Source organism: Oryx dammah, unplaced genomic scaffold (assembly GCF_014754425.2).
Source record: "Oryx dammah isolate SB20612 unplaced genomic scaffold, SCBI_Odam_1.1 HiC_scaffold_22, whole genome shotgun sequence".
NCBI classification, from domain to species: domain Eukaryota; kingdom Metazoa; phylum Chordata; class Mammalia; order Artiodactyla; family Bovidae; genus Oryx; species Oryx dammah.
This window is the reverse complement of record NW_024070206.1, coordinates 24,884,960-24,907,450: the sequence shown is the minus strand read 5'-3', so window position 1 is coordinate 24,907,450 and position 22,491 is coordinate 24,884,960. Positions and strand designations below refer to the sequence as shown.

The following is a 22,491-nucleotide window of genomic DNA, read 5'->3' as shown; positions in this document are numbered from 1 at the left end:
AAATCTCTGATGTACAGAGGAGTGATCTGATCTGTGCTCTGAATTGAATGTCGGTTTAAAAAAAAAAAAGAAAAAACTTTTATGCTTTAGCAAATTATAGCTGCTAGTGAACTGAACTGAGTTCCCAAGTGAGAGTGAGGTCCATATCACAAGGGAAGTGACCAGCATTCTGATGACCTTTTAAGGAAGCAGAGTAAGGGACATCAAGGCAATGCTCTGTCCTCACCCACAAACTCACAGGACTCCCGTTCTACTTTCATCTTTACACAATTTTTCAATCACTTTACTTCTATATGCTGTCTGGTGATTATAAACTATAAGCCCAGGAGGCCAAGGACGGTGTCTGTCTTTTTCCACACTCTCTCCCCAGCACAGTTCCTGATAGGTAGGTATACAATAAATATTTGAGCTAGTAAATGAATTACATTGTTGACCCAAGGGCCCAAAACTCTATCATCTATCTCCCACTTTTTCAAGACGTACCAAAAAAACTCAAGAGAAAATGTCTAAAATATTCTCGCGTCACTTTTTAGGCCCTTTTCCTCAGGTATGAGCAAAAGTATTAGTTCACAGATTAAGGACTTAAAGCAAACTTCAAGCAAACAATAGAAATTGCAGGTAGGATGCTAAGAATATTATAAAAAAGAAAGTATATCAACACATACCTTCTAGGTTTCACTGCTTTGGGGACAAGCTCCATATATTCATTTCATTCCTACAGACACTTTGTCTCTGCCAGGTGAATACACACTCTACTCTATTTAGACAGGGGGCGGTAGTGGGCACATGACTACCAGACAGCAGCATTTGTATAATTTTACACAGAAATGTCTTGACATGTATAGAAGAGAGTTTTCTAAAATATTGAGTTCCACAGATATCTCAGCAATCAACTGTGGAACACTGAAAAACAAATGACATGAAAACCCTGAATGATGACATAAGAAATACAGTAAAATCCTCAAGTATATTTTGCATAGTAACAATCCTTACCAATATATGTCTTTTAGCAAATATTTATGAATACTTAAAGAAACAGGGTACAGATTGGTAGCCCTTAAATATTTCAGAAAATAATTGCTTCTAAGTGCAAAACAAATTGACTAATACTCTCTTACTTTGTAAGTTTTTTTTTTTTTTCACTTTAGCAACTTAAAATCATTCATAAACTATACATTTACAATTGGGCTAATATTATAGGACATCTTGTGGAGTTATTCAAATCATTAACTTTCTTCAGTTATTAAATTTTACTTAGAAGGGATTTTCCCCTTGAAGAAGGTAAGGGTGTCCACTCTTACAGTCCTCTTCCCATCCTTAACTCTTCCAGGCTTTCTACTCCACCAAAATGGATTTTTCTCAGTAAAACCATGAAGATTATGGCAAAATTATATCTTCTTTAAAATTTCTGCAGCTCTGAATCCTCTGCTAATCCCCTGCTTCTGGAAAACTCTCTCTTCCATTTGGAGAGAAAGGAGAACTGGGTGTGAGACCTAACTCTGCCTGCAGGTAAGACAAGACACTTAACCTCTCTGGGATGCATAAATAAAAGAGGAATACAGAAATATTCTACAGGGTTGTTGTGAGGAAAAATAAGACCCTGTATGTAGCAGCCCTTTGTAAACTGTTAAGTTTTAGAGACACAGTAATGTGTTGTATTTGGAATGTAAAATTTCAGCTCGCCCTGTCCAAGCTCTCTCCCCCCTCCATTCACCTTCAACTTTAACACAAATATCTCCAATCCAACATTCAACATACATTTATTGAGTTCCTACCATGCAATAAAGCACTATGCTAAGAGCTACAGATCAAAAGAAGGAATAGTCAAGAGGAAGGAGGAAATCGTATGGGCTCAGCTGTCCCATTGTATTTGATAGAATAGAACAACCTTGAGACATATCATGTACAGAATAATCAAAAAGCTTGACATTTTTTTTTAACCAAAGCTTTTTTTCTCATTTTCCTTTCTTTCTACTCTTTCACTTGCTAACTTTTAAGAATGTCAAGAAAGGAAACATACATTTTATCTAATTAAAAACTTTCAGAGCTGAACATGCTATAGAACAATGTGCCCTTGGAGACAATGAACCATCTTTTCCATCAGTACATTTAAAATCAAAATGTGATGTAATAACAAAAATATTATATTTCTTAGTCTTCACCAGTGGAAAGGTTGACAGAAGCTCTCAAGCCCTTGATTCCTCCATTTACCTCCTAACCTCAGCAGAGATCCACAAGAGCATGTTCCTGGTCCTAAGCCTGAGACCTCTCCTACCCAGGGGAGCTTAGACGGACCATGAGTGATGCAAAGCCCCTTCCAAGGCTAGAATCGTACCCTCCACTCATTCTCTGTACTCCACCCTAGTCCTTCTAGGCTTTCCATGGGTGAGAGTGAAAGGGGAGGTAGCCCTGGGCCACACTGGAGAGAAAGGCAGTGAAAGGGAAGGAAAGGGGAGAGGAAGAGATCCAAAATAAATGCTTGCTCTCCAACAAATCTTGCAGAAAAAGCACTTTTAACCTCCTTATGCTTCCCTCTGAAACTTCCCTCTTTATGTCAAGTTCTACCCCACAGTCTAGTTGTATGCACCTGAGGACTTCTTTAAACATCTAAATTACTTTTCCCTAGAAGGGAGGGACAAGCAAGCATGGTTTCATGAGCCCACAGAGAGTAAAGAGTAAGCCTCTACATTATCCATTTAACCAGTTCGATCATGTTTTCTTTTATGAAGCTCAGTACTGAATTTGTCAAAATGATAAAAAAAAAAAAAAAAAAAACCATTCACAAAGGAGGAAACGTAAGTGGCTATTTTTTTTTTAATTTGTATGCAAGATTTATCTGTGGGTATGTATGTGTGTGTTCAGTCGCTCAATCCTGTCTGACTCTTTCGCCACCCCATGGACTGTAACTGGCCTGGCTCCTCTGTCCATGGGATTTCCCAGGCAAGAATACTGGAGCAGGTTGCCATTTCCTACTCCAGCGGATCTTCCTGATCCAGGGATTAAACCCACTTCTCTAGTGTCTCCTACATGGACAGGCAGATTCTTTACCACTGCACCTCCTGGGAACACAAGATTTATCTGGATCTGCCCATATCTGCTATGTCTATTAAGCTTTTGGTTTTAGTTTCAGTTTTGGTGAGCTGCTGCTGCTACTGCTGCTAAGTCGCTTCAGTCGTGTCCGACTCTGTGCGACCCCATAGACGGCAGCCCACCAGGCACCCCCGTCCCTGGGATTCTCCAGGCAAGAACACTGGAGTGGGTTGCCGTTTCCTTCTCCAATTCATGAAAATGAAAAGTGAAAGTGAAGTCGCTCAGTCGTGTCGGACTCTTAGCGACCCCATGGACTGCAGCCCACCAGGCTCCTCCATCCATGGGATTTTCCAGGCAAGAGTACTGGAATGGGGTGCCATTGACTTCTCCGTTTGGTGAGCTAAGAGAACACAAATCTCTCCCTGTCAAATGGCCTGAGTACCTCTGAAACTCCACTTTAACTAGTTGAGTTAGGTCAAAATACACGTAAAGATTACTATTTAGAGAATAATTGCTACCAAGATGAAATCAATAGGAAGGAAACCTCACAATTGAAAAGAAGTAGATACGAGAAAATCTCTGTGTCCTCTCACAATCTGCCTAAAAACAGGGTCCCTTCTGTTTATCTGGAAGGACAAAGGTTAGTCCTCAGAGACAACCTTAGATCTTATCAGCCTGAAGAAGGCACCAGAGGAATCTACATAACAAACTTTACTAACTAGCCTTTTATCTCCACCCCTCAAAGCCTGAAACTGCTTTTCTTTGTCCTGCTGTTTCTCCACAAATTTATTATTGTTTGTTGAAGATGCTATATAAGCTGGAATTTTAAACCACCTAGAGGAGTTACTCTTTTTCCTCTGGGCATCTCATGTGTAAATTTTATATATATATATGTTCATTTTTCTATTGTTAAAAAAAAAGATTTGTGGATTTGGGTCTTGTCTGATGGGAATGAATGGGAATTTCAAACAAGATCCATTGGTTCTTGAGAATTTTACATCAGCAGACACAATACTAATGTGGACTGAACAGGAGAGAGTATAAAATGAAAAAAGAAAAGGCTATAAAATCTCCCAAATTCTATGGACAGGAAGCAGGCCGATAAAATAATTCAACTGTAAATACGTGCTACTGTTATGCCCAGTGTCCGAGTCCCCAAAACTGAGAGAATAAGACATCCACAGCAATGCAAAAGCATAAAGGGGTTTTATTGCTAGCTCGAGCTAGGGCTCAAGTCTCATCCAGCACAGTGGAGTCTTGACGAGAGCCCCGAGCTCTGACTCACAGCTGCTTTTATACAGGCAGTTCTTAGTACAGCTGGCAGGTAATGATTGGCTGAGCCATATGCTCACGCGATTTCCAAATCCCGCATCCTTATCCGGATTGGCTCAGGTTTGGCGCCATCGGGGACTTTCCCACGGTGTGGTTCCCCGGAATCATGACTCAGGTTTTAATCCAGTTTGGCGCCAGTGGGAACTCTCCTAGGGTGGGGCTTCCTAGAATTATGACTCATGCTTACAAGAACCTGAGGCTTAGGCCTAGTGTGGCCTGTTGAGCCTGTCACGGCTCAGGTTAGGTCCCAACACTACCTTTCATAGAAAAGGAGAACTCAAACTATTAGGTATAAAATAAGCTACAAGGATCTATTATACAACATGGGGGATATAGCCAATATTTTGTAATAACTATAAACATGACATGTGCATGCGAAGTTGCTTTGGTCATGTCCAACTCTTTGCAACACTATGGACCGTAGCCTACCAGGCTCCTCTGTTAGGGTTAGGGATGCTCCAGGCAAGAATACTGGAGTGGCATTATCAGATAAATGCAAATCAAAACCACAGTGAGGTACCATCTCACACCAGTCAGAATGGCTGCTATCAAAAAGTCTACAAACAATGCTGGGGAGGATGCAGAGAAAAGGGAACCCTCTCACACTGTTGGTGGGAATGCGAACTAGTACAGCCACCATGGAGAACAGTGTGGAGATGCCTTAAAAAACTGGAAATAGAACTGCCACACGACCCAGCAATCCCACTGCTGGGCATTCACACCGAGGAAACCAGAATAGAAAGAGACACGTGTACCCCAATGTTCATCACAGCACTGTTTACAATAGCCAGGACATGGAAGCAACCTAGATGTCCATCAGCAGATGAATGGATAAGAAAGCTGTGGTACATATACACAATGGAGTATTACTTAGCTATTAAAAAGAATGCATTTGAGTCAGTTCTAATGAGGTAGATGAAACTGGAGACTATTATACAGAGTGAAGTAAGTCAGAAAGAAAAAACACCAATACAGTTTGTTAATGCATATATATGGAATTTAGAAAGATGGTAACGATGACCCTATATGCAAGACAGCAAAAGAGACACAGATGTAAAAAACAGACTGTTGGACTCTGTGGGAGAAGGCGAGGGTGGAATGATTTGAGAGAATAGCACTGAAACATGTATATTATCATATGTGAAACAGACCACCAGTCCAGGTTCAATGCATGAGACAGGGTGCTCAGGGCTGGTACACTGGGATAACCCTGAGGGATGGGATGGGGAGGGAGGTGGGAGGGAGGTTCAGGATGGGGAACACACGTACACCCATGGCTGATTCATGTCAATGTATGGCAAAAACCATTACAATAGTGTAAAGTAATTAGCCTCCAATTAATTTAATTAATTAAAAAAATAATAATACTGGAGTGGGTTGCCATGCCCTCCTCCAGGGGATCTTCCCCACCCAGGGATTGAACCTGCATCTCTTACATCTCTCTTACATCTCCTGCATTGGCAGGAGGGTTCTTTATTAGTGCCACCTGGGAAGCCCATAAATGTGGTATGCTGCTGCTGCTGCTAAGTTGCTCCAGTCGTGTCCAACTCTGTGTGACCCCATAAACGGCAGCCCACCAGGCTCCCCCGTCCCTGGGATTCTCCAGGCAAGAACAATGGAGTGGGTTGCCATTTCCTTCTCCAATGCAGGAAAGTGAAAAGTGAAAGTGAAGTCACTCAGTCGTGTCCGACTCTTACCGACCCCATGGACTGCAGCCTACCAGGCTCCTCTGTCCATGGGTATAGCATTTTATAAATTGTGAATCACCATGTTGTACACCAGTAAATTACTGTACATCACCTATACTTCAATATTTCAAAAAAAGAATGACTCAAAAGATGGAAATAAGAGCAGAGCACAGAATCAGAGCTCAGAGGATGGGGCCAAGAACCCAAAATGCAGAGCTGAAAACCACCCATTACTGCCTGGCCTTGAAGCTCTAATCAAGTCTGCCTGAAGTTTACCTGGCTGGATTTTTAAACTGCTTTGGACAAGCAGACAAGTAAAAATGCCATTTGTTCCCCATTCTCCCCTATTTTTTAACTGGAAAAGCTGTAACTCTAATGCCAAGCCCATTCAACTACTGTGGAAGTGCTGGAGGCAGGTCACATTTTCTTTAGTTCCACAGATCCACAGATGGAGAACTTTGCCCAGGAGCTATACTTAATGGATTACACCAGAGCCTGTTCTAATCTGATTTAGATGATGAGATATGGGACTTTTAAGCTGGTAGAATTTATAAGAGACTCTGGACTTGAACTGATGCTGTAATGGAATGATTTCATTTCAAACCTGAGGATAGGGTACATGTATTTCACTTGTGGGACAGACATGTATTGTTGGGGGTCAGGGGTTGGGTTGTTAGGCAAAATCTTAAGAATGGCTCCCAGTGACCTTCTTGCTTGTATAACCCTCACCCCTTTGAGTTTGGTGGAGACCTGTGACATGATGAATTATCACACCCATGACTATGTTTCATTGTATGAAAAAAGGGAGACTAAGCAGGTGGGTCCAATCTATTCACAAAAGCACTTTAAAAACAGAATTTTCTCTAGATGGCAACACAAGGCAAAGGCAAAGTCAGAGACTCAAAGGGTAAGAAGCACTCAATGCACTACTGTGACCTTGAAGATGGAGGGAGTCATGTGCAAGGACCAGAGAACAGCCTCTAGAAGTTGAGTTGACTGCTAGCCAATGGCCCGCAAGGAAACAATTGAATTCTGCCATCAATCTGAATGAACTTGAAAATGGATTCTTCCAGGGAGTTCCCTGGTGGTCTAGTGGTTAGGACTCGCTTTCACAGCCTTGGCCTGGCCTCAATGCTACAAATGACCATTCATTCACCTTAGCTGTCATCCAAAGCTACCTCATTGCTGTGTCACAGTTATGTGATGACCAGGCCAAAATTTAATCAGCAGAAGTGGTTGAAAAAAAGTTTTCCTCATGCTCTCCACTCCGAGATCAATTCATTTTTATACAGCCCCAAGTATTTGCACTGATACTGAAAAAATCCAATAATTTTCATTCAAGTTCACATGAAGCCATAGAAAATCTAGGTTAACGCCTAGGAATATTTAGAAGAAAATACTCCATAAAATTATCATGGTATTCTGACTTGCTTTCAAGCTGGAGCAGATTGATCAAGAGTCATGAATTTGATTAAGATTCTCTATGGAGTTTGGGGTTGGTCTACACAACAGAACACTGATGGCAGATAACCATGGTGCATCAAATTATTTGCACCTGTACTTCTGTTACTTACTCTAACAAGCTGAACCACCTTCCAGTCCGAGTGCCTCTTGCAGAAGGGCTTCCTTAAAAATGTGAATTAAAAAATGGCTATTCTGATTGAGGAAATACAGTTGCATGGTAAATGTGCTAACAGCCTATGTCAAAGGGTTTAGCAGCCCGTCTGACTCTTGAGTCGCACACAGGCTGTCAGTCCAACTAATGTCACTAAAATCCCTAACCAAAAAATATTGTGTTCATAACCCAAGACTGATGGCATCTTATATTGAGAAGGTTATTTTGGATGACTACCTATGAAACATTCTAAATTTGCTTCAGGCCACACAGTGGATTCTCTGATTAGCAGCTGATAGGCTCACTATTAAGACCTTAAGGTCACTAGCACATATGGTACAAGATGAAGTGTCCTAATTGAGGAAAGAGAACAGAATCCACGTCTTGGTTATCACTTATTAACCATGTCAGCTCACCTCTATGAACCTGTTCCCTCATTATAACTTCAACTTCATAAGACTGCTTTGAGGATAAAGTGACATAACTGAAGTAAAAGAACTCTGATAACCAGAAAACTATGCCAATCCTGTTGTGGTGCTTCCCAGCACGTGGTAACCCAACAGCATACGATATGAGTCAGATGAGGTGAATTAAGCAGCATCTTCAAGGGAAGGAAAGCCCTTTAAGGTGATTATAATCCTCCTCTGAATCACAGTCAGTAAAAAATCCAATGTCTCTCTGAAGCCGAATACATAAAAATCACTGAAGATAGGTCTCTAGAGTTCCAAGCCTAGAAAGGTAAGATTTGGGGGTCTAGGGTTTTCTGGTGAGAGTGAGTTTGAGTCCAGAATCTTAACTAGAACAGGACAAGGCAGATAGAGTCTACAAGGTCAGAACAAAGGCAGCAACTAAAGTAAGGCTCAAAGTTAAGCCTCTGAAACTCATATACTCAAAGAATGAACAAACCTCAAAAACAGCATTTTTATTTGGCAAAATCAGCAAATAAATTGACAATCCTGACAGTCATTTCAATCTAACATTTTACTTAGTAGATAAACATTTGTAGAAAATCTGTAAATAGTATAAACACTTTTCTCAAAATGCTAAAAAGGCCAAACACAATAGATTACATAGTTTATGTTTTCATCTGTATGAAATTCTAAAAAATACAAAACTAATGATACAAAACAAATCATTATTTGCCAATGGCAAAGGTGGGAGGATATGACTGACTGACTGCAAAAGGACACATGAATTTCAGGGGATGAAGGAAATGTTCGATAGAATGTTTATGGTTGTAGACAGACACCTATATATACATCTTCAAAACTCACTGAATTCTACACTGAAAACTGGAGAATGTTACTCTGTGAAAAAATATACCTCAAAAAAAATTTTTAAGGTTACACATAAGTCAGCATGCTTTTCAAAGAATTATTCCAGTAAAAATATTTTACTTAGTAAACAAATATTTATTTGTAGAAAATCTGGAAATAATACATTAAAAAAATTTTCACAATCATAAGCAGTGGTTACTTTGTTTTTTTTTACTTTTATTTTCTAATTTAAATTTTATATTGGGGTATAGTTGATTTACAATGCAGATGATACCACCCTTACAGCAGAAAGTGATGAGGAGCTAAAAAGCCTCTTGATGAAAGTGAAAGAGGAGAGTGACAAAGTTGGCTTAAAGCTCAACATTCAGAAAACTAAGATCATGGCATCTGGTCCCATCACTTCATGGGAAATAGATAGGGAAACAGTGGAAACAGTGTCAGACTTTATTTTTGGGGGGCTCCAAAATCACTGCAGATGGTGACTGCAGCCATGAAATTAAAAGACGCTTACTCCTTGGAAGAAAAGTTATGACCAACCTAGATAGTATATTCAAAAGCAGAGACATTACTTTGCCGACTAAAGTCTGTCTAGTCAAGGCTATGGTTTTCCCTGTGGTCATGTATGGATGTGAGAGTTGGACTGTGAAGAAGGCTGAGCGCCGAAGAATTGATGCTTTTGAACTGTGGTGTTGGAGAAGACTCTTGGGAGTCCCTTGGACTGTAAGGAGATCCAACCAGTCCATTCTGTAGGAGATCAACCCTGGGATTTCTTTGGAAGGAATGATGCTAAAGCTGAAGCTCCAGTACTTTGGCCACCTCATGCGAAGAGTTGACTCATTGGAAAAGACTCTGATGCTGGGAGGGATTGGGGGCAGGAGGAGAAGGGAATAGCCGAGGATGAGATGGCTGGATGGCATCACGGACTCGATGGATGTGAGTCTGAGTGAACTCTGGGAGATGGTGATGGACAGGGATACCTGGTGTGCTGTGATTCATGGGGTCACAAAGAGTCGGACACGACTGAGCAACTGAACTGAACTGAACTGAACAATGTTGTTAGTTTCGGGTGTACAGCAAAGTGATTCAGTTATACACATATATACATCCATTCTTTTTCAGATTCTCTTCCCATATAGGTTATTTTAGAACAGAGTATAGTTCCCTGTACTATACAGTAGTTCCTTGTTGATTATCTATTTTGTGTATCTGTTAATCCCAAACTCCTAATTTATTCCTCCCCCCCACCCAGCCTTTCTCCTTTGCTAACCATATATTTGTTTTCAAAGACTATAAGTCTGTTTCTGTTTTGTAAATAAATTCATTTGTATCAACTTTTTTAGATTTCATATAAGTGGTATCATATGCTATTTGTCTTTCTCTGACTTATTTCACATACTAAGATAATCTCTAGGTCCATCCACTTTGCTGCAGATGGTATTATTTCTTTTTTATGGCTAACAGTCCACTGTACGGGTATCACATCTTCTTTATCCATTCCTCTGTCAATGGACATTTAGGCTGTTCCCATGTTTTGACTGCTGTGAATAGTGCCACAATGAACACAGGGGTGCACCTATCTTTTTGAACTATGGGTTTCTCTGGATATGAGCCCAGGAGTGGGATTGCTGGATCATATGGTAGATTTTGGTTAAGGAATGTCCATACTATCCTCCATAGTGGTTGTATCCATTTACATTCCCAACACTGCAGGAGAGTTCCCTTTTCTCCACACCTTCTTCTATTGTTTGTAGACTTTTGATGATGGTCATTCTGACCAGTGTGAGGTGATACCTCATTTCTCTAAAAATTAGCAATGCTGAGCATCTTTACATGTGTTTTTTGGCCATCTGTATGTATTTTTTGGAGAAATGCCTATTTACATCTGCCCCTTTTTTTTTTTTTTTGGACTGGGTTATTTTTGGTTTTTTGATATTGAGCTGCAAGAGCTATTTGTATTATTTTGGAGATTAATCTTTGTTGGTCATTTCATTTACAAATATTAATATATTCTTCCATTCTGTGAGTTGTCTTTTCACTTTGCTTATGGTTGCCTTTACTGTGCAAAAGCTTTTAAGCTTAATTGGGTCCCATTTCTGTATTTTTTATTTTATTTTCATTGGTCTATGAGGTAGATCCAAAAAGATATTGCTGCAATATTGCAGTCAAAGACTGTTCTGCCTATGTTTTCCTATAAGAGTTTATAGTATCTGGTCTTACATTTAGGCCTTTAATCCATTTTGAGTTTACTTTCGTGTACAGTATTAGAGAATATTCTAACTTCATTCTTTAATATACAGCTGTGTTCCCAGTGTCACTTACTGAAGAGACTGTCTTTTCTCCATTGTATATTCTTGCCTCCTTTATTGTAGATTAACTAACCATAGATGCATGGGTTTATATCTAGGCATTCTATCTTGTTCCATTGATCTATATTTCTGTTTCTGTTCCAGTACAATACTGCTTTGATTACTGTAGCTTTGTAGTATAGTTTAAAGTCAGGGAGCCTGATTTCTCCAATTCCATTTTTCTTTGTCAGAATTGCTTTGGATATCCTGAGTTTTTCACGTTTCCATATAAATTTTAAAATTTTTCTTCCAGCTCTGTGAAAAATTCTATTGGTAATCTGTTAGGGATTGCACTGAATCTGTACATTGCCTTGGGTAGTGTAGTAATTCTAACAATATTGATTCTTCCAATCCAAGAAGTGTGTCTTTCCATCTGTTTGTGTCATATTCCATCTCTTTCATCAGCATGTCACAGTTTTTGGAGTTTTTACTAGCTTTTTCCTGTAGCTGATTTCTAATCTCATAGTATTGTGGTTGGAAAATATGTTTGATGTGATTTCAACTTTTTAAAATATACTGAGGTTTGTTTTGAGATCCAGCATGTGATCCATCCTACAGAGTGTTCCAAGTGCACTAGAGAAGAATGCATATTCTGCTGCTTTCACATGGAATAGTCTATAAATATCAATTAAGTCCAAGCAATGTTTACTTTCTAACATTGTAAGAATTTTTTTTTCCTTCTAGAGGAACAAGCAAAAGTAAAAGTACTTGAAAAGTGACAGTGAATGCAATTTAAAACCCTTCAAAAAAAGTCTCATGAACTCAGTACAATGATGTGGTACTTGACAGGTCTTTGAATGTTTTCCAAAATGTAACACTAAACAAGAAGTTCTAAATTCAGGTTGTACAGGAGTCAAGTAGAACATATAACTGATTGGCATGGGCAAGGTTACTGAAGTAAACTGGAGAGTACATGGCCCTTCCCAAATTTGTTGACATCGCTGGGTCCCACAGACTGACGTCAGGAAAAAGTACAGACTATTGTATAGCCAGAGTTGCTGATGATTAAAGACTTAGTACGTGAAAATTTCCTGATTTCCTGAAATTCTCCGATGGTTCAAAATTTTTTTTACACCACCATGTGGGCTAAACAAAACACATCCATATGCAGAATTATGACTTCAGGTCCATAATGCATGCTTTCTGAACTTTTTCAATAACAAAGTCTTTCCTTCTTTCAAACTCCTTACCTCTTTTATTTGTAGAGGGTCCAGAATAATGTGGAATACTAATGCACCTGAAGTAAAATTCATCTTGAAATTATATGACGGTCAGTCATTTCTAGTCACTTTGCTGAAAAACGAAGTTCTGTTTACATCTCTAAGCATACTGGTTGGTAAAAAAAGGAAAATATCAATCAGAATGAAAGGAGAAGGAGTGAGGAAAAACTGAAGAAAAACACAAATTTTAGGAGCCTAGTCAGCTTTTAGACTTCAGAGCAACAAAATAATCCATGTGTTGAAATTTGAGAACTTCATTGCCCCAACTAGTCCAACCTGGCTGTAAATTTCGAGCAAACAATTCCAAACATTCTCCCTCTGGCTTGATATAGTCTTTTAGAACCTCTGTCCAAAAATGAGAAAAGAAAAAAAAAAAACACAAAAATTATTATTAAGGAAAGAATCAACGTCCTTTAGTAGTTAAGAGGAGAAAAGCAGAGATGTTTCCTTAAAAAAGAAAAACAGCAAGTTAATTTCAAGGATTTCATCATAGACTTCACTATTTGTAGTTAGAAAGTCATTTGAAATAAGCACCCTTGAGATCGAGAACAATACCATCAGAACTTTCAATAGTCCTGATTTATCACTTTTCATTTGTAGAGGAGAAATGAAGATTTTAACACCCACACCGGTGACTTTTCAGTTTTCCAATAATGCTGACATAGCTCCCGAGTACTAGCTTAATTTATTTTTTAATAAATGTAATCCATGCATGGACAAAAGTACACAGGAATAATACAAAGACAATCCACTTTACAAATTAAGATAAATATCAATGTAAGTCTCCACAAAAACATACTTCAGTGTTAAGAGTTGGAAACACAGATAAATATTCAGAACATATACCTAACAAATAACTCTTACCTCCTCAGCTATAATTTGGCAGTACTAAGAATGCTCTTTCACTTCCAAATTACAGATACTTCTTTACCTAAAATTTCACTGTATTATTTCTACAGTTAAATATTTCTTGTTCAATATATTCATAACTACTGAACATTGTATTTTGTTGGGAAGATGGCATCTCATCTATACATTGGCTAAATAGCTATAATCTACACTAACAGAAGCTTTTTTTTAAGCATATGCTCATTTGAATGACAAATATTTAAATCAGTTTAACCTTGATCATGTTGCTGGTTAGCTATATATTTTTTCGTATATATTTATTCTTCAACAGGAACTTAGTATGAAAATAACAATTCAAGTATGAAAAGTCATTAGAACAGGCAAAATATAGTTCCTAATGGCTTCATAGGATTGAGCTTCAAAGAAATCCATCAAATTCTCTTTAGGAATGATAAGGGTTCCTTAGAAATACTTCATAGAGGTTAGATTTAAAAGGTAATATATGAAAAATTTTATATTTCATAATGTTCTTTAGTTGCTCTCACAACAAAATAATTGTTTGTCTGAAAGCATGGATCCTGTCTATCAAAAATCAAAGAATCAAAAGTATTCATTGCCTACAACTCAAACAAACTCAAATCTGGGCTTTAATAGCTTCTAGGAGATGCTGACATGAGACTTCCGGTCCTTTCATAACTATATAACTAAATGATACTAAACTTGAGCGAGAAACATTTCCCCAGAGTCTTAAAGGACAATAAACTTTTATATCACTTCTCCATGTTTTGCCCCATGAATTCAATGCCTCACCAGCCTCAACTCACTTTTAAAGTGGTCTAACATTATACTGAAGCAAGGTTTTGTTTTCTTGTTTCTGCTTGTTTGTTCGGTTCTTCAGTACAAAGATGTTAATGACTCTACTTTGGCATTTTAAACCGGAATCCAAACTGGAATCAGCCAATCAAAAATGTTTACTATTTCTGAGCACCCATTATAAGTGCTACGGGACTTAAAAGAAACAGATATCCATGTTTGCTGCTGCTGCTGCTGCTAAGTCGCTTCAGTCGTGTCCGACTCTGTGCAACCCCATAGACGGGCGGCCCACCAGGCTCCCCCGTCCCTGGGATTCTCCAGACAAGAACACTGGAGTGGGTTGCCATGTTTTCTAAGACTTCACAAACTAACAGAAAAAGATGGCCAGGTATTTGAAGTGAAAAAAATACATAAAACCTAAACCCATTTATCACCTCCCAGTTTATCAATGGAACACATTTTGGCATCACTTTTTTCCTTTTTAGTTGCAAAACACAGAAAATCAAGGAGTGAAGTTTTTACAATGCTAACTACATAAGTTTAATTTCAAAAAAAGGAAAAGAAACAGAAGCAAATTAATGGAAATGTTTTATTCTTACTAATTTTAAACATCAATTTAAATGAAAATGCAAGATCTTAAAAGTTCTCATCACAGGAAAAAATACTGTAATTATGTGTAGACTTATTGTGATCAGTGAAAATGTACATATACCTTGAATCATTATGTTACACACCTGAAACTAATATGATGTTATATGGCATTTATATCTCAATTTTTAAAAGTAAATTCACGTGTATAAATTTAAATATGACATATATATATATAAATAACTACATAACATCTGGCATTAGTAAAACATACTTCTAACCAATCGAGAGGAAATAATTTATATATAGCTAGTTCATTCCCCTTCTGCTTGGGAGCAAGAGGCGGCTGGGGGAAAAGTACTAAAATGTCAGTGCATAGAATCTCTTACAAACTGTTAGTGAGTAAAGCAGTGAAAAGAAGCAGAAATTCCTCTAAGGAGCAATATGAAAAACAAAATTTTGATTCAAATACTTTTATTTCATTATATTTCTATCTTAAATCTTTAAATTTAAAAGATTATAAATTTACATTAGGCTGGAAAGCCATAGCTATTGTTGGCTTATGTTTCAATCTACAGGAAGAAATTTCAAAACTTAAAAAGAGTAAACGTATCATTTTGAAATGGAATATGCTGCCAATTTGGTGTTTTTTACATTTTTCAGTAGAAAAAAACAAACTAAAACTTGTTCAAAAAAAACACAACACCTTGGTGTTTTTAAAAGCTAAGGAGAGAACATTTCATTCTGTGAATGTGCAAAAAGCACTTTAAGAACATTTACATGTAAAAGTTCTAAGCATTACATAGACAGCATGTATTATACCAAATCCTAGGGTTATAATTTCAGAGTAGAGTATAGGCAGAAATCTGAAAGTTGCTTTCTGATGGCTTTATATAGCTCTACATCCAAAACACAGATACTTGCTATGCAGAAACATGAACTCAAAAATAAAGGATTATAAATACTTCTTGTCTACCAGTACTTAACCAAAACATAAGGATTACATATATTGAATCATGCAAAAAATTTCTCCCCAAAATCTAACTTTTCTTTTTAAATATTCTCAATCTTAAAAATGTGTTTGTGCTGCTCTCTACTGGGAATACAGAAGAACTGTACTTCATAAATATAAATGTAGTGCTAATTTTTATTAATAGTAATAAAACACTAATTTTAATCACTATTTTATAAAACCTTGTATCTTAAGACTCATCTTGAAACATAATCTATGTAAAATGAATTGAGAAATAGTTTAACTATCATTTGGGAATGAAAGGTTTCTTGGGTCTGGCTTTTGGATTTTTAAAAGTAAAAAATATAAGCCCTAAAGACAAACCCTTTATTAAACTTTGATACTCACCAAATGATAAAATTCAAATGAGAAGAATACAACTTAGATTTCCTCCACTGAGTATCACTGGTAGCAAACATAATTTTTTTCTCAAAGAACAGTACAGACTTTCCATTTAAGTCAAATGTTTACTTGCATTAAAGACTCTATCACAGTCCAAAGTTTAAAGGCAATTACTCACTGAGAATGCCTCTAGGTCAAAAAATGGATCAACAGGTAGACATCTGAATATTTCTCAAATGAATTAACACTAAAGACTTCTGCATGGGAAATCTAAGATAGGAAAAATCTGGAGTGCTACCAATAAACATCCTTTTGGGAATGTGAATTCACCTTCCTATGTATCTTAGCTCATGAACTTTGAATGTCAAATTCAGTATTTCTCAAGGACTTATATTCCTTCCTATTTTTTTATTCTTTCAGTTGAAAAACTTAGCATTTACTGATCTTCTACTATATGTGACAGACTCTCAAATGTAATCAATCCTCACAACTCTGGAAGACTAAATATCATTATTCCCTCTTCAAACGACAACTCTGAGGTGGAAAATTATGAGTAACTCACTCAAGTAGCAGAGCCAGAGATCAAGGTCCTTTAGGTCAATCTGAAAAGCCAAAACTTTCCACTATTCCTTGCTGTTTAGTTTCATTAAACGATGAACATCATACTAAAGCACTAAGACTAGTAAGAACTGCAGGATACAACCTTTCCAATGGTTCAGAAAAGCAACACTGCTCAACATAAAACTGAGACTGTCTACCATATATCAAGGGAATTGTAAGCATCTCTCTGACTGCTTTCTAAGCTCTAGGCTTTAGAACAAGCAAGGGGTGGAGCCCTGACAATGCAATAAAGCTCCCGGAACTACAGTCCTCAGAAGTACCACCAGTCTTCACTTGGTTGCACCAGTGATGGGATAAGAGCCCCATTAGTCAGGGGACCCTAAAACACGGTGGGAGAGGAAAGACTGAGGTAAGTTAAGACGCGTCTACACAGTCACCTGGGTGTTCACACAGCTCCATCTCTGCTTCAACAGAGTTTGGACCTAACAGACCCTTTTTCCAGCCACCCTCTAGACTTCTTTCAGGTCACAACCTCCAAGACTATTCAGCACCATTTTTGCAGTGAGACCCTTACTGCCGACCACAATGATGCGCTCCCAAAACCATAAGAATTATTCCACCCAGCGGAGGAGGTGGTCAGCCACTGCTGGGCGGGTCTCCGTCACCCACCTCTCTGTGGGCTTTGATTCAAGGCCACGATGGGCCCTGAGGGCTCCCGACCCTGCTCCTCTCATGCGCTGGCCAGGCAGCCTCTGAAGATGCAGAGCCAGCTCAGTGGCAGTGGCAGCGTCCTCCTCTTCCCTGACATGCCCAAGCTGCCCCCAGACTAGTGGGACAAAGCACTGGATGCCGCCATGGGCCTGGAGAAGGGCTTGAACCAGTCCGCTCTGGATCTGCACGCCCTGGGTTCTGCCCACATAGATCCCCCATCTCTGTGCCTTCCTGAAGCAGCACCTCCTGGATGTGGTGACCACCTGACCAACCTCTGCAGGCCAGCCAGGTTGGTACCTCCTGGAAAGGCTGACGCTCCCACAGCACAAGAGGCCAGCAACCCCAGCTCCCCTTGAAGGCCAGGCTCCTGGACCTGATGTCAGGGCCTCTGGCCAAGCCCCTCCCTGGTTAACCACCTGGAGCCCTTTCCCCAAAGCCAGAGACCAAATGCCAACAATAAAAGGTTTCTGGAGCAAAAAAAGAAAGAAAAAAAACAATCTATTCTCTATTTCACAAATTCTTCTATATGATTTTAGAATTAATTAAAATAACACATATCGGACTGAATTTCCAAATCTCTAGACCATTCAAATGCAACATTCAATCCTTTTGTCAATTTCATAAAAGTCATAACAATTCTACTTTATAGAAACATACCAGCAAGAGGTGGCTTATGTGAATGAAGCGTACAGGGCACACTGACAATTAGCTTGTGGTCTGGAATGGGCAGCTCTTTTACATCTGCATTCCTACTGAAACAGAACAACAACGTAATTGCATTTTAAAGGACAATTTATTACATTTAAGCCATAGTTGTCTTGATTTCTTTTCACCTTTCAAATAGCATCTGCATTTATAATAAATTTAAGAAGAGAAATAATAATGGAAATCAACAATTTAAGTATTAAGAAATTTCATATAGTTTCCTCTTCTACAATAATAACTATTACACATTAGATAAAGCAAATGATAATACACAATTTCATGTGCCATTAGCATTCACACTTTTCTTGTCTGGGCCATTTCCAGATTTTCAAAAATGTAAAAATTAAGGAAAACCAATGACTACTGTGTTAATTTTTGAAAGCCTGAAAATTAATACATTTATACAATTTTGAAAAATCACCCTTCCTACCTTAACAGTAAAGCAGCTTTTTCTCGAACTCTTCCCAGTATAAGACCTTCATAAGGCTTTTTGTGTGGAGAATCTAATGGGAACACAAACTCTCCTGAACTGGTGATCTGACAAAAAGGAGATAGAAACAAAAACAACCCATACACCTGTAAATATCCAGGAAAGGACTGTTGTTTTTTTTTTCCTTCCAGTATACAGTTTCTACCAAAGAAAAAGAATTATTAAACCTCAAGGCTACTGCTATCCAATAAATATACAATGTGGGCCACAGATGGAAGCCACCCATGTAATTTAAAATTTCTAGTACCAACATTTTAAAAAAGCAAGAAGAATGAGGCAAAATTCATTTCAACTATATTTTAATTTTAAATTATTTTTAATTTAATCTAATATATCTAAAATATTATCATTTTATTATGTAGCCAGTTCAAAAAATTACTGAGGTATGTTACAGTCTTTCATATTAAGTATTTTAAATTCAAAAGACTTACATGTGACATTTAGTACCTCATCTCAATGTGGACCAGTCACCTTTCAAGTGCTGAAGAGCTACACATAGCTAGTGACACATACCATACCATACCATACCATACCATACCATAGCGGGCAGGGCAGCTTTACACGACTAAAAAATTATTTTAAATTTCTATCATCTTGCACATAAAACTTGGTTTTTCATTAAAATATGTTACTAGAAACCATGCCATCATTTATTCATTTGTTCATTCAAATAACATTTTCCTATATTACTGGCAATGTGACTAAGTACATTACAATAAAGTATTTTCCTTTATTTATAGGAAACAGTGTCATTAAATACTGTCAAGAGCTAAAATTAATAATGAAAGTAGCTTGGGAACTGATGAGACAGACAATGCAAGTTCTAACCTCTTAGAATTATAAATCCAGAAATTCAGTCTCATCATTTCATCCTGGAGTGATTGATCAGACTCCCAGAGACTCACTCTAACTAATCAAACTCAAAACACAATTTAAAACAATATTCAATTCGTTAATTAAGCATGGAGGCAGATATTTTCATTATCATAATATTCATATCTATCCTCTATGGAATCCTTTAGCGTATATCAAGGTACCTAAAAACCAAACCAGTAAAGTCCTTTTATCACCTCTAGGGCCTATGAATAGCAGCAGCTATTTCACACAGTGCTGTATAAACACTGGCAAATTCTGATGCTTTGGATGTCCTTTATACTCAATGTAGATTACTCCATCTGATGTAACAATATGTGCAAACACCTAAGAAGTATTTCATATTTTTACATATTTTACATATTTCATAAATAAGTAAAACATATTTTTGTTTTAAACTATCATACCACCTCTTAGAACTGCTTACTACCAGAAATGAACAGTCTTCGTTTTCATGTATTAACATTTTACTGGTTTTAATTTCAGAAGGTAACCTTTTCCTGACTTTGGTCCCAGTTTCTGACTATGAAAGGACTGTCGTAACAGACAGAGTAGAATGGAGTTTTATATACCCGTAACGATCCTATTTCAAATCAACCAGAGCTAAGCCCAAAGTACAACTGTAAAAGCAAACAAACAATTATAAGCACTTGTTTGCCAAGTGTCATAAAATAGGTGCAAATAAACAACGTACACAGCTTTCAGAAGATACTCCAGTACACTAGAAAGCACACAAAGCACATTAAAAATAGACCTCTCCTGTGTCTAAAATGAATAGACCAGGAATACAAATGTTAAACATTCAGTCCATAAAACCTGGTTTGTCTTTTTAAAATTTAGGATGGCTTTTGTGGAATTCATTTAAGTAGACAGTGAACCTTTAAAAGGATAGCCAATGAACTTTGAACGACACATGACTTTTCTATATTTTTTGGTATTCTTGAAACCAACCAAAGATTAATATTAAAGACCTTTCAACTCATCAAGGAGTTGGAATCATTTCTTTCAAAAACAAGCACTGAGGAACACAGTTAAGATTCACAGTATAAAAGGCCTTGCTTCCAGCATTTCCCCAACTCTTCCACATTAGATTTCTTTGCTATTTTCCCTTCCATCCCCAGCAACATAAGGGGAAAACAATGACAAAGAAAAGAAAAAGAAGTCACAAAGGGCAGCTGAAGTTTTGGATGAGTAAAGAGGAGGAAGAAGATGAACAGTAAGACAATTTCTATGTTTAGTGATGGACAAATCCCCCAAGATTTTTGCTTATTGTCTCTTAAACTACAGACCATCAGAGCTTTTTAAAATGTCATCCTGATATTTACCTGAGTGATTTCCTAAGACCAGGAGTTTGGGGTTCTACTCCAAAAAGATACAGAATAAACAGGTAAAAAGCCTTGAGAATAAGAAGACAAAAGTATTTAGCAGCAAAGTAAATGTTTTAATTAGACCATGTTGAAGAAGTAGAGTGATGTCATGTTAAACATTAAAAAGTAGGCACTACCTTTATGTGACTTGTACATTGCACCTTATGAACAAATAAAGTTAATGGATACGTTAACTTTGGAACTTACTTTTACCCAGTGCCATTCAGCAACTACCTCCACAGACCAAGACGGGTAAAGCTCTTCCTTGACAAAACGCAGGTGCTTCTGTCTATTTGTCACCCACGTAACAACGAGACAGCTTGGAGCAGCCAGCTTAGGGACAGGTATCTGCTTTATCTGTACTGGTGATAAATAACTATATCTAAAAATAAACAGAAAAAAAATATTAGCAAAATTCGCTGCAAAAGAGAAAAATAAGCAGGGAGAAAACCTGTATAACACTGATTCCACAAACACAAAGCTTCTACAATTATTTGTGTAACTAAATACAAAGCCACAGTGACACCCAGTGGACAGGTTGTTACACGTAACTTGGAAATACCACTTTTCATTTTTACTAACTCAAAATGATCAGGCCATATTTTTTTTTAATCACTTCTGAATGTATTACATTTCAGTAATTTTACTAATATTTTCTACATGCTTTTATACCATTTAAAATTAAGCGAATATCATCTTGTGATGATCTGTACACTACACATGCGCTTGTGAATTTGCTAAGTCGTGTCCAAATCTTTTGGGACCCCCATGGACTACAGCCCACAAGGCTCCCCCATTCATGGGATTCTCCAGGCAAGAATACTGGAGTGGGTTCCCATGCCCTCCTCCAGGGGATCTTCCCGACTTGACCCAGGGATCAAACCCGCATCTCTTACATCTCCTGCATTGGCAGGCAGGTTCTTTACCACTAGCACAATCTGGGAAAGCCCAGAGACTCCACTAACACTCTGGAAACTGTCTCAATATCCCACCACATTTCCAACACTCAATCTATCATCCTGCTTCTTTCATCCTTCAGTCAATTCTACTGGGCTCTCTGAAACACTCATGCTTTCATTACAAAAAAATTCTACAGCCCTGAACCTCCTGGCCATCAGTAGTACAAAGTCTAGTTTCTCTTGTTAGAACTCTACTTGTTCCATAACACCCCATCAAACCAATGTGGTCGTTTGTCCAGCCCCAACATACACAGCCATGAGAGGAGAGGTCGGTATTCTCCTGGCTCCTCTCCAGTTCCAGGCTGTCAGTCATCTACCATTGTCTGAAACCCCCTTCTCTTGCACCTTTCTTATGGAATCCATTACATCCTCACTCTCCATACTCAATGAAGACTTAAGTTCTAAGATCTTTATGCCTAGCCAACGTAAATCTTGCTAGTATCCTGGGTGATGTCAAAGAACAATCTAAATAATGTGCACGCTCAACTATTCTTCCCCTAACTAAATACAATTGTATGCACTAACTATGATCACCACCCCCCTTACTCCTTCACTCTACAGCTCCTGCAAACCTCCAATTTTTTTTTTTTGAGAGTTGAATCACATTTATTTTGGTTTTCAAATAATCACAAATCATGTCAATATAAACGAGGATATACTGCTGATAAATGTACATTTCTAAATACCAACCTTCATCTTGTGATCCATACTAAC

At 37.9% G+C, this 22,491-nt stretch overlaps 1 protein-coding gene across 2 annotated transcripts in view; it reads right to left on the bottom strand.

Annotated features, from left to right (window-relative positions):
* Positions 1–11,040: 11,040 nt before the first annotated feature.
* The window catches only part of METTL4 (methyltransferase like 4), a 29,932-nt gene continuing 18,481 nt past the window's right edge, over positions 11,041–22,491 (bottom strand). The window contains exons 6-9 of one of the 2 annotated variants that reach the window (XM_040264687.1): positions 21,026–21,200; positions 18,519–18,625; positions 18,041–18,135; positions 11,041–12,852 (exon numbers count right to left, since the gene is read on the bottom strand). In XM_040264687.1, the coding sequence (XP_040120621.1) occupies positions 12,707–12,852; positions 18,041–18,135; positions 18,519–18,625; positions 21,026–21,200 (523 nt within the window). In that variant the 3' untranslated portion in view covers positions 11,041–12,706. The remainder of the gene's footprint in view (positions 12,853–18,040; positions 18,136–18,518; positions 18,626–21,025; positions 21,201–22,491) is intronic. The other variant, XM_040264688.1, reaches the window with a different exon arrangement.